We start from the raw sequence: 12,951 nt of genomic DNA on the forward strand, positions 1-12,951 counted from the left end.
GTTCATCCTGTGTCCTTTCACTCACACCGTGGGCACACAGCTATGTGTGTAGACATGCTCTAAAGGCCATCGAGCAGTCAGTTATGCTGCAGGGGCAGACAGGAGTCCTGGCTGTGTTTCCCAGGCCTCTGACTCTGGACAAGTCAATTCCTCTCTCCCAGTCTTTCTCTCCTTATCTGCAAACAGCAACAATAGGCACAGGTGTCAAATATCATAACCACTAAATCCAGAAAGATAAATGCAAAGAGTTCTAACAGCAAGTAACTAAAACAGAATATAGAAGTGTTCATACATTTTGATTGAAATTATGTAAAAATATATCCGTACTTGAACAATAACTGGGAGGTAATACGCAAATAAAAACAACAATATCATTGAATGAACTATGAGGCGGTTTCTCAAATATGCTTCATCATTATTATATCATATTTTCCATTAAAAAAGAAAATTGGGGTAAAGCCTTACAGGGTTGCTATGGATATAAGACACAGGAAAGATCTCCATAAACACCGGGAAATATATTCTTGTCATTCAGCTGCTGCTGCTGTTATTCCAACTACTAACAACTGAATAGCGTTCCCAGGTGGCACTAGTGGTAAAGAACTCGCCTGCCAATGCAGGAAACATACAAGACGTGGGTTCGATCCTGGGTTGGGAAGATCCCCTGGAGCAGGGTATGGCAATCCACTCCAGTATTCCTGCTTGGAGAATCCCATGGACAGAGGAGCCCAGTGGGCTAAAGTCAGTAGGGTTGCAAAGAGTTGGACATGACTGAAGGGACAGCACACATGCACACACACGCACACACACGCACGCAGGTGTGTGGATTGGAGACACACCTCTTAGACTTACAAAGCCGGTACACTCTTAATCCTCAGACAAGACAGATCTTACATATACTAAGCTTTCCAAAATATAACATATACATTCTAGGAATCCCCATACTTAATCAGTAGAGTAAACCTCCTGGAGATATGAACCCCTCCTCTCCTGAGATGCTCAGCACAGTGTCTCCTCCTTCGCCGCCCTTGAAAGGAGTAAGAAGAGACCATGCTCTCTGAGGCCTGAGAAGCAGATGGTCCTGCTGGAGCTGATGGACTAAGAGAACAAATCTCCAGAAAGTTCTCAGCTCTTCCTTCAGAGCCACGTAGAAAAGACGCTTAGAGGTGAAAGCCTCATAACCACAGATATTAAGAGTAATTCTAAGACTCTAAGGAACGCTATTAAGTGAGAACTGCAAATCGCTCCAGCCTTACCCTTCGTCCACACTGGCATGGACCGCGGCAACAACTCCTTCCAGGACGTGGAGTGGGTCCGCCAGGCCCCCAAGGTCAGCACTGCCTCCACTGTGAAGGGAGAGACAGAGAGGAAGGGATTCAGGACGGATGGCTCAAGCCTCAGGAACCAGCAGGGCATGGACACTCAGATGAGCCCCGCTGGATCTCAGCAGAGCATACACCTTGAGCTCACAGCCGCTCACAGCATATGCAGCCCGCGAAGTACCAGGTCCTGTGCTGTGTGTGTCCTGAGGATCTGGAGAGGAAACCTCCTCTGCCCTGAGGAGCTCACAATCTAATAGAGGCTTGTTTTCTTACCAAGAGAGTACCAAAACAAGTGAAGTTTAAAAAATAAAAAGGAAAAAGAGAAAGAAAATCTATCTGCAATCAGTTATTCAAAAATTCAAAGAAATACTCAATGGGCATTAAAAATATGAGCTATTTTAAGCATTAAATATATATAACCTAAATCCTCCAGTTGGCCTTTTCCCCACAATATTAATATTCACATGGCCCTTACAAGGCACCAGGCAATGCTAAGTGCTTCACATACATCCTGCCATTTAATAATCCAACACCCATGAGACGGGCCCTACTATGATGTCCACGCTACAGATGTGTATGCATGGAATTCTACAGAATTTTGAAAATGCAGCAGAGGGAAGAGAAGTTTTAGATGAGTCTTCTGAATAATTTAAGTTATATGATTTAAACCAACTGCTGGATTCAGTATGTTCATACCTTTGTCATATTAAGCTTACTAAATTCACTAACCTTCTAAAAGGTAAATGTCATAGACCTAGTCAATAGCCATTTATTTCCTTAGAAAAAAGGCAGATGAACTAAAGTTCCCTTTCTCCCACTACTGAAAGATTTAATCCATTTTTATTGAAAGTCTTCTGCGCACCAACTATAACATTTATTATACCAGAATGAAATCCCCAGTGCTAGAACTGGGCACACGGAAGAAAAGAGGAGTATAATTTATATCAGAATTTTATAAATGTAAAAATATCATGTCAAATTTTAATTGTATGAAAATGTACAATTTTTTAAATGAAACTAAATTATCTTCAGAGCACTAATTTTTCAAACTTCTGTTTCTGTGAGATTCATATGAACTCGAAGTAATAATACAAGATAACAAAAATCAAAAAGTTCTTCCCCTGGTAGCTCAGATGGTAAAAATCTGCCTGCAACACAGGAGACCTGAGTTTGATTCCTGGGTTGGGAAGAACTCCTGGAGAAGGGAATGGCTACCCATTCCAGGATTCTTGCCTGGGGAACCCATGGACAGAGGAGAATCGAAAAGATAAAGATGGCAAACAATTATCTGTTATCACCTGAAAGTAGAAAGTGGCTCTAATAACCACCAGTACCACCAAAACATAGTAAGTTCATTATGTAATAAAGGTTTATTCATTTCACATTTGTGATTTCTAAAAAATGTTACACTACATTATTTCTCTCCTTATGCAGAGAATTACCAGATACCTCAGAGCATTAAGGTGAAAACTGGATGAAGCTGGGTAATTAAACTGATAAAGACTCATTTGATTTCAGTGCAGCTGCTGAAAACTGACACGCTTTTAATCAAAAAGTTCCTCAAGAGCAACACAGAATCACAAAGAATGCTTAAAAGAAGAATAAATTAAACACAACTAAATCTTTTAGGCTAATTGCATTATTCACAAAAAGCACTTGATGCCTCATTATTTTCTTAGCTTAACTTTCCCCTCTTTCCTAATCCCCCAGAAGCTTTTCTACAAAGATACTAGCCTATTGACAGGAAGCTAGAATTTCTCAATTGTCGGCTTTATGCCATTAATTGCAGGTAAATAACATCCTAATATACTTAACAGATGTCTAACTTCTTCAGTATGTGATTAACCTTGCCTTGTACACTTCAAAAGAAATTTCTGGGAATTGGTTTTCCACTGCTGAAAAGACAAGCTCTGAAAACCCACACTAAAATTACGCGACAGGTGTGACACGTAGGGACCTGCTTCACTGGTCACATTGGCCTTTGTCCCTTATTTCAAGAATTATCTGAGTGAGGGAGAGGGTCAACCGAGAAATTAGCTAGCGCTTTGACGTGTTACACACAGGACCAATGATGGAGCATTTTCATGGTTCTCCACTCTCAAGATATTTTAAGACAAGAGACTGAGAAGTCTAATCATAATCTCTTACTTTTATAAAGTACCTCATAGTTACACAATGCTCCTATGTACACGATGTTTTATCTTCATAACAACTGTGAAACAAGCACTTTACTGGCAAAATATCAGCTCAGGTTTTCCTTGATGACTATTTTATGGCTTACCTCAATGCAGAGACGATTTTTGTTACTGCACTCTGCACAATTTCCTTGGGCGAGATGTCAAGAGGGCCCACAGCCACCTCCAGCAGCTGCTGAATCATTCTTAGAGGCTGACCGTCTAAACACATGGTCACGGCTTGATTGTACACTTTCTCTTTTTCTGACCGAGACAGATCATAGAGGTAACCGTATTTCTGCAGCATTTCCTGAAAACATGGAATTCAACATGTAACTATGAACTAGAAATTACATGAACAGAGTGAACCATACTCAGAAGACTTTCAAAGCAAATATACTACAACCACAAACACCACACGGAGGAACATGTAGGGGATGTTAAGAGCTTGGTCTCCAGAGCTACCGAGACTTGACTGTAAACCTTGCTATACTGTGTACTAACTAGTAAGCCATTGTGATCTCAAATTTCCAGGGTCGATAAAATGAGAATGGGAACAATCAGTTCTTGTGAATAGAGGATGTTGGAAATATTCAATAATACAAAAATCAGTCCTTTGGCACAATGTCAGGCACAAAGTAATGCTCATTAAATTTCTCTATTATTATTATTGTGCTATAAACACATAACAGTTAAAATCTATTAAGTACCAACTATGTAAACCCAGGTATTGTATATGTTATATAATTTAATGTTTATAATTATCCTGATAGCTCAGTTGGTAAAGAATCTGCCGGCAATGTAGGAGACCCCAGTTCAACTCCTGGGTCAGGAAGATCCAGGGAAAAGGGATAGGCTACCCACTCCAGTATGCCCTAGGTTTCCCTTGTGGCTTAGCTGGTTAAAAATCCACCTGCGATGCAGGAGACCTGGGTTTGATCCCTGAGTTGGAAAGATCCCCTGGAGTAGGGAAAGGCTACCCACTCCAGTATTCTTACCGGGAGAATTCCATGGACTCTATAAGAGTCAGACGTGACTAAGCAACTTTCACTTTCACTTTTCTTTCAACTATCCTACAAGGAGTTTTAATTAGCTCCACTTTGTCAGAAAGGAAGCTGAAAACCAAAGGTGTTATGCAACATGTCCAAAAGTCACACAGTCGCCATTAATGGAGCTTGGGATTAGAATCTAAAATTATGCTTTCCCCACCACATTCCCCCAATCCACACTGCCAGTCATCCCTTTTTGATAATACTGTAAAAACTAACATGACAACAAATAATTTCAGAAATAGAACACCGCCTACCATTGCCCAGCATACCAAATGCAATCACTTGATGTTAACAACACTTTCGAAATTTCACAAGTGCTTCTGAATATAACTGCTTTGTCTTTGAAACCTTAACTGGACATTTGATGATATCAAAGACTTACTATTAACATTTTTATTGGTAATGTAGTGGTAGTTACTTTTAAATATATCTTTTAGAAATAGATATGGAAGGATTATTATTTAACTTATATGCAGAGTACATCATGAGAAATGCTGGGCTTGAAGAAGCACAAGCTGGAATCAAGATTGCCGGGAAAAATATCAATAACCTCTGATATGCAGATGACACCACCCTTATGGCAGAAAGTGAAGAAAAACTAAAAAGTCTCTTGACGAAAGTGAAAGAGGAGAGCGAAAAAGTTGGCTTAAAGCTCAACATTCAGAAAACGAAGATCATAGCATCTGGTCCCATCACTTCCTGGAAATAGATGGAGAAACAGTGGAAACAGTGTCAAACTTTATTTTTTCGGGCTCCAAAATCACTGATGATGGTGACTGCAGCCATGAAGTTAAAAGACACTTACTCCTTGGAAGAAATGTTATGACCAAGCTAGACAGCATATTCAAAAGCAGGAACATTACTTTGCCAACAAAGGTCGTCTAGTCAAGGCTATGGTTTTTCTTGTGGTCATGTATGGATGTGAGAGCTGGACTGTGAAGAAAGCTGAGTGCCGAAGAATTGATGCTTTTGAACTGTGGTGTTGGAGAAGACTCTTGAGAGTCCCTTGGACTGTAAGGAGATCCAACCAATCCATTCTAAAGGAGATCAGCCCTGGGTGTTCTTTGGAAGGACTGATGCTAAAGCTGAAACTCCAGTACTTTGGCCACCTGATGCGAAGAGTTGACTCACTGGAAAAGACTCTGATGCTGGGAGGGATTGGGGGCAGGAGGAGAAGGGGACAACCGAGGATGAGATGGCTGGATGGCATCCCTGACTCGATGGACTTGAGTCTGAGTGAACTCCGGGAGTTGGTGATGGACAGGGAGGCCTGGTGTGCTGCGATTCATGGGGTCGCAAAGAGTTGGACCCGACTGAGCGACTGAACTGAACTGAACTGAAGTGATGGAAGGATTTGTGGATAAAATGAAAAGACGACTGGGTGTTTCTTTAAAATGACCCAGAGGAGTAAGGGTGGAAAGGAAATACATCGGCCATGTCTTGACAACGGTGAAAGCTGGGAGCTGGGCACATGAGCTTTCAGTTCACTATTCTTCTCACTGTGATACTTTCTATAAAAACAAACTACCTTTGCGTTAGACAAGGAGATTACTAGTATCCATACTGAGACAAGAGAAAACTGATGTTCCAGTGGTCTATGATTGAAGTTGCACTAACCTTCTTGAGTTTACAATATGGTCTTTCACTGAGTATATAATTAAAAAGAGGTTAAAATCAAAGCCTGCACTTAAAAGGGTCAATATATATAAGGTTGAAGGTTATTTTCAGCATTTGATTTAAAAGGTTCCTTAACAACATCATATAACGTCAATTTAGGGACCAGAAGAGGCTCCTATTAAGGACCATCCATGGCCTAACAACATTCACAAACAGCTATTCCAAGTGTGCTCAGTCCCTCGGTTGTGTCCAACTCTTTTCGGCCCCATGGACTAGAGCTCATAAGGCTCCTCTGTCTACAGAATTTTCCAGGCAAGAGTACTGGAATGGGTTGCCATTTCCTCCGCCAGGGGATCATCCAAACCCAAGAATCGAACCCACTCTCTTTCATTGGCAGGAGGATTCTTTACCACTGAACCACCTGGGAAGCCCAAGTAGCCATTTGGTATGTTTAAATCACAGCTTCACTGAAGCAAATGTCTGTTTTTGTATCAATAACTCCCTCAGTGCCTTATACACCACTTGAGCCACTGAAAGACAACACTTATTCCATGAAGAGTAATGACAATTCTCCAGATATGAATATACAATGTTTGATTAGAAACATAAATATGTACTTAAAAACTGATAAGTATAAATCATTTCCACCTGATTCAACTTTTACCCTAGTCCTAATTACCAATTGGTGGTGGTGATTCAGTCACTAAATCTTGTCCAACTCTTGTGACCCCATGAACTGTAGTCTGCCAGGCTCCTCTGCCCATGGGATTCTCTAGGCAAGAATACTGGAATGGGTTGCCATTTCCTTCTCTAGAGAATCTTCCCGATGCAGGAACTGAAGCCGGGGCTCCTGCACTGCACGCAGATTTTTTACCAAGTGAGCTACCAGGGAAGCCCCTTAACTATCAATATTTTTAATACTGTCAATAATTGTAATTATTGATTATACAACTGTAACCATCAGCAGAATAAAATCAAGATCGGTAAGGCCAATTTGCTCCCTATGAAGGCTTTTATATTGCTTATACCATTATTTAATATTATTTATTAGATAGGATATAGGCAGTAAAAAATACAAAAATGACATAAAACTGAAATCAGGCTTTTGGATTCCTTCCATTATCTCCTGGATGAAGGGCTTGTATTTTTGTGTCTCATACATATTTTGAAGTCTTCCATTTGTTCAGTATCTGGACTCCTCTCCACTGACTGATTTTTCTAGTCAGGAATATATATATTGTTTTACAAGCCAAGAATACAATTCATTAAACACATAAGGTTAAAAAAAATAAAACAGATCAGTGGCCACTTATAGGTTCATTCACTACAGCATTACAAAGTGAATGGACTATTTTTTACATACCTAAACACTGTTTTTACCTGGATGAAAACCATTTACGTAGTGATTTGTCAACTTTTTAGCTATAGAAAGTGAAAGTGAGTCACTCAGTTGTGTCCAACTCTTTACAACCCCATGGACTATGGGAATTCTCCAGACCAGAATACTGGAGTGGGTAGCCTGTCCCTTCTCCAGGGGATGTTCCCAACCCAGGGATTGAACCCAGGTCTTCCACAATTCAGGCAGATTCTTTATCAGCTGAGCCACCAGGGAAGCCCAAGAATACTGGAGTGGGTAACCTATCCCCTTCTCCAGTGGATCTTCCAGACCCAGGAATCGAACTGGCGTCTCCTGCATTGCAGGCGGATTCTTTAGCAACTGAGCTATGGAAAAGAATATTAAAATTCCCATGATGGTGATAATACAGAAGAAAAGTTCCCAAGGATACAGAGGGTTTCCTTATGCAATCCAAACCCTCTGGTCCCCAAACCTCATAGGGGCTCATGACTCCCATAAAGGGGCTTTTTGAGACTCCACTAGACCAGAGGGTCCCAACTAGAATGAACTAGGAACAACTTCATCAGCCAAAAAAGTCATGTCAAGAATAAATTATATTGGAAAATGCACCAAAAAACAGGATGAGAACACACATTCTTTAAAAAAAAAAAAAAAAAAAAAACTTCTGAGGCAGGCATGGATGGCTATTTCTGAACTTTTCTGAAAGTTAGGAGAAAAATTCATCATCATTCAATTGGAAAGCAAAACATCTCCTAGCTAGAAAGAGAGCCTGTGTGTGTGTCTGTGTGTGTGTGTGTCTGTGTGTGTGCGTGTGTATATGTGTTGATCACTCAGTTTCGTCTGACTCTTTGTGACCCTATGGACTGTAGCCCTCCAGGCTCCTCTGTCCAAGGAATCCTTCAGGCCAGAATACTGGAGTGGATAGCCTTCAGAGGATCTTCTTCAGCGGATCTTCCCAACCCACGGATTGAACCCAGGTCTCCCATATTGCCAGTGGATTCTTTACCAGCTGAGCCACCAGGGAGGCCCATATGACTGCATGACTTTGCTGTACACCTGAAACACAATCCTGTAAATTAACAATATACTTCAATTTAAAAAACAGTTGTTGAAAAAAGAATCTGCAGGACTGAAAAGCCTACCACAATTATGAATACAGCTTTAAAAGACACATGAAAGAAGGCACTGATATTATCCGAGTGTGTGAGCATACAGAAGAAGTTTGCATTTCATTACCTGCTCACTGTTCTTCAGAGAAATGATGAAGCTGTGGTCGAGGGTTTCCAGGTGTGCCAGTGATTGCTCCAGATGATTCAAGGCATCTGAATAGGTCACCTGAGACCCACCAGCCTCCTCAGTGTCTTCTTCTAAATTTCTTTTTCTTGGCTTTTCAATAAAATGTTTGACTGCCTTAATAGCCTTGCCAGTCATTTCTTTACGTGCTTCCAGAGACAGCTTTACCAACAACAATAACAAAAAGAGAGTGAGAAAAGGGAACTGAACAAAGGTAAGAATCACCCTACATATTATATGTGATGGATTTAGTAAGGTATTAGTGTGGTAGAGAGAACAAAAGTGAAATTTTAATACATAAACTTTAATGAACAGGACTTTTGCTATACTAGTTTTTCTTCCATGAAGAAAACAAAAATAGGGTGGTATCATTGCACTATTAAATGCATAAATATAGCTTTTTAAAAAATGCTAATACCCAAAGCAGGTGGTGTCATGATGAAACATATTCAAATAGATTACTGGTTATAGTGAAAAAATGAGGAGTCATTTCTATAACCAATTCTGACAATCTATTATAAGGAAATAATTCAAAAGAAGAAAACAGTATAGGCATGAAGATTTTAACTGGAATAAGAATAAAAAATACAGCTTTAAAAGCAATCCAATTGATAGTAAGAGAAATGGTAACTAGAGTAAGACAAATCACTCGATAGAGTATTATGCAGTCAGTAAGAGTTACAGTAAGAGTATAGCCATTATCACTGTTTGATTGTGATAAAGTGCAGGCGGCTGCGACCAGCGCGCTAAGTGTGGGCCAGAGGAGCTACCCCATGTTCGGGGTCAGGGGCAGAAGCCGGGAGGACCCCATTCCCGCAGGGCGGCGGCCAAGAGGAGCCACCCCACGTCCGAGGCCAGGGGCGGTGGCCAGGAGAAGCAACCCTGCGCCCGAGGGTAGGGGCGGTAGCCAGGAGGAGCAACCCCACGTCCAAGGAGCAGTAGCTGCATGGGCGCAGGAGGGGCTAGAGGAGCTATACCACGTTGAAGGTCAGGAAGGGCGGTGGTATGGAGACACCCTTCGTCCAAGGTAAGAAGCAGCAGCTGCGCTTTGCTGGAGCAGCCATGAAGAGATACCCAATGCCCAAGGTAAGAGAAACCCAAGTAAGATGGTAGGTGTTGCAAGAGGGCATCAGAGGGCAGACACCCTGAAACCATACTCACAGAAAACTAGTCAATCTAATCACTCTAGGATCACAGCCTTGTCTAACTTAATGAAACTAAGCCATGCCCGTGGGGCAACTCAAGATGGGCGGGTCATGGTGGAGAGGTCTGACAGAATGTGGTCCACTGGAGAAGGGAATGGCAAGCCACTTCAGTATTCTTGCCTTGAGAACCTCATGAACAGTATGAAAAGGCAAAATGATAGAATACTGAAGGAGGAACTCCCCAGGTCAGTGGGTGCCCAACACACTACTGGAGATCAGTGGAGAAATAACTCCAGAAAGAATGAAGGGATGGAGCCAAAGCAAAAACAATACCCAGCTGTGGATATGACTGGTGACAGAAACAAGGTCCGATACTGTAAAGAGCAATATTGCATAGGAACCTGGAAGCTCAGGTCCATGAATCAAGGCAAATTGAAAGTGGTCAAACAAGAGATGGCAAGAGTGAACATCGACATTCTAGGAATCAGCGAACTAAAATGGACTAGAATGGGTGAATTTAACTCAGATAACCATTATATCTACTACTGCAGGAAGGAATCCCTCAGAAGAAATGGAGTAGCCATCATGGTCAACAAGAGTCTGAAATGCAGAACTTGGATGCAATCTCAAAAGCAACAGAATGATCTCTGTTTGTTTCCAAGGCAAACCATTCAATATCACAGTAATCCAAGTCTATGCCTCAACAATAACGCTGAAGAAGCTGAAGTTGAACGGTTCTATGAAGACCTACAAGACCTTTTAGAAATAACATGCAAAAAAGATGTTATTTTCATTATAGGGGACTGGAATGCAAACGTAGGAAGTCAAGAAACACCTGGAGTAACAGGCAAATTTGGCCTTGGAATGCCGAATGAAGCAGAGCAAAGGCTAACAGAGTTCTGCCAAGAAAATGCACTGGTCATAGCAAACACCCTCTTCCAACAACACAAGAGAAGACTCTACCCATGGACATCACCAGATGGTCAACACCAAAATCAGATTGATTATATTCTTTGCAGCCAAAGATGGAGAAGCTCTATACAGTCAACAAAAACAAGACCAGGAGCTGACTGTGGCTCAGATCATGAACTCCTTATTATCAAATTCAGACTCAAATTGAAGAAAGTAGGGAAAACCGCTAGACCATTCAGGTATGACCTAAATCAAATCCCTTATGATTATACAGTGGAAGTGAGAAATAGATTTAAGGGCCTAGATCTGATAGATAGAGTGCCTGATGAACTATGGAATGAGGTTCATGACTTTGTATAGGAGACAGGGATCAAGACCATCCCCATGGAAAAGAAATGCAAAAAAGCAAAATGGCTGTCTGGGGAGGCCTTACAAATAGCTGTGAAAAGAAGAGAGGCAAAAAATAAAGGAGAAAAGGAAAGATATAAGCATCTGAATGCAGAGTTCCTAAGAATAGCAAGAAGAGATAAGAAAGCCTTCCTCAGCAATCAATGCAAAGAAATAGAGGAAAACAACAGAATGGGAAAGACTAGAGATCTCTTCAAGAAAATTAGAGATACCAAGGGAACATTTCATGCAAAGATGGGCTCGATAAGGGACAGAAATGGTATGGACCTAAGAGAAGCAGAAGATATTAAGAAGAGGTGGCAAGAATACACAGAAGAACTGTACAAAAAAGATCTTCATGACCCAGATATTTACAATGGTGTGATCACTCATCTAGAGCCAGACATCTTGGAATGTCAAGTCAAGTGGTCCTTAGAAAGCATCACTACAAACAAAGCTAGTGGAGGTGATGGCATCCCAGTTGAGCTGTTTCAAATCCTGGAAGATGACGCTGTGAAAGTGCTGCACTCAATATACCAGCAAATTTGGACAACTCAGCAGTGGCCACAGGAGTGGAAACGGGCAGTTTTCATTCCAATCCCAAAGAAAGGCAATGCCAAAGAATGCTCAAACTACCGCACAATTGCACTCATCTCCCACACTAGTCAAGTAATGCTCAAAATTCTCCAAGCTAAGCTTCAGCAATACATGAACCGTGAAATTCCTGATGTTCAAGCTGGTTTTAGAAAAGGCAGAGGAACCAGAGATCAAATTGCCAACATCTGCTGGATCATGGAAAAAGCAAGAGAGGTCCAGAAAATGATCTATTTCTGCTTTATTGACTATGCCAAAACCTTTGACTGTGTGCATCACAAGAAACTGTGGAAAATTCTGAAAGAGATGGGAATACCAGATCACCTGACCTGCCTCTTGAGAAATCTGTATGCGGGTCAGGAAGTAACAGAACTGGACATGGAACAACAGACTGCTTCCAAATAGGAAAAGGAGTATTTCAAGGCTGTATATTGTCACCCTGCTTATTTAACTTATATGCAGAGTACATCATGAGAAACGCTGGACTGGAAGAAACACAAGCTGGAATCAAGATTGCTGGGAGAAATCTCAATCACCTCAGTTATGCAGATGACACCACCCTTATGGCAGAAAATGAAGAGGAACTAAAATGTCTCTTCATGAAAGTGAAAGAGGAGAGTGAATAAGTTGGCTTAAAGCTTAACATTCAGAAAACAAAGATCATGGCATCCGGTGCCATCACTTCATGGGAAATAGATGGAGAAACAGTGGAAACAGTGTCAGACTTTATTTTGGGGGGGCGCCAAAATCACTGCAGATGGTGACTGCAGCCCTGTAATTAAAAGACGCTTACTCCTTGGAAGGAAAGTTATGACCAAGCTAGACAGCATATTCAAAAGCAGAGACATTACTTTGCCGACTAAGGTCCGTCTAGTCAAGGCTATGGTTTTTCTTGTGGTCATGTACGGATGTGAGAGTTGCACCATGGAGAAGGCTGAGCACTGAAGAATTGACGCTTTTGATATGTGGTGTTGGAGAAGACTCTTGAGAGTCCGTTGGACTGCAAGGAGATCCAACCAGTCCATTCTGAAGGAGATCAACCCTGGGATTTGTTGGAAGGAATGATGTTAAAGCTGAAATTCTAGTACTTTGGCCACC

General features: G+C 41.4%; 1 protein-coding gene across 1 annotated transcript in view; it reads right to left on the reverse strand.

Moving 5' to 3' along the window:
• Positions 1 to 12,951, reverse strand: part of NBAS (NBAS subunit of NRZ tethering complex) — a 336,032-nt gene that overhangs the window by 52,887 nt on the left and 270,194 nt on the right. The window contains exons 45-47 of the mRNA XM_027966530.2: positions 8,759 to 8,977; positions 3,604 to 3,806; positions 1,257 to 1,346 (exon numbers count right to left, since the gene is read on the reverse strand). Of these exons, the coding sequence (XP_027822331.1) occupies positions 1,257 to 1,346; positions 3,604 to 3,806; positions 8,759 to 8,977 (512 nt within the window). The remainder of the gene's footprint in view (positions 1 to 1,256; positions 1,347 to 3,603; positions 3,807 to 8,758; positions 8,978 to 12,951) is intronic.

This window comes from Ovis aries, chromosome 3 (assembly GCF_016772045.2).
Source record: "Ovis aries strain OAR_USU_Benz2616 breed Rambouillet chromosome 3, ARS-UI_Ramb_v3.0, whole genome shotgun sequence".
Lineage (NCBI taxonomy): Eukaryota > Metazoa > Chordata > Mammalia > Artiodactyla > Bovidae > Ovis > Ovis aries.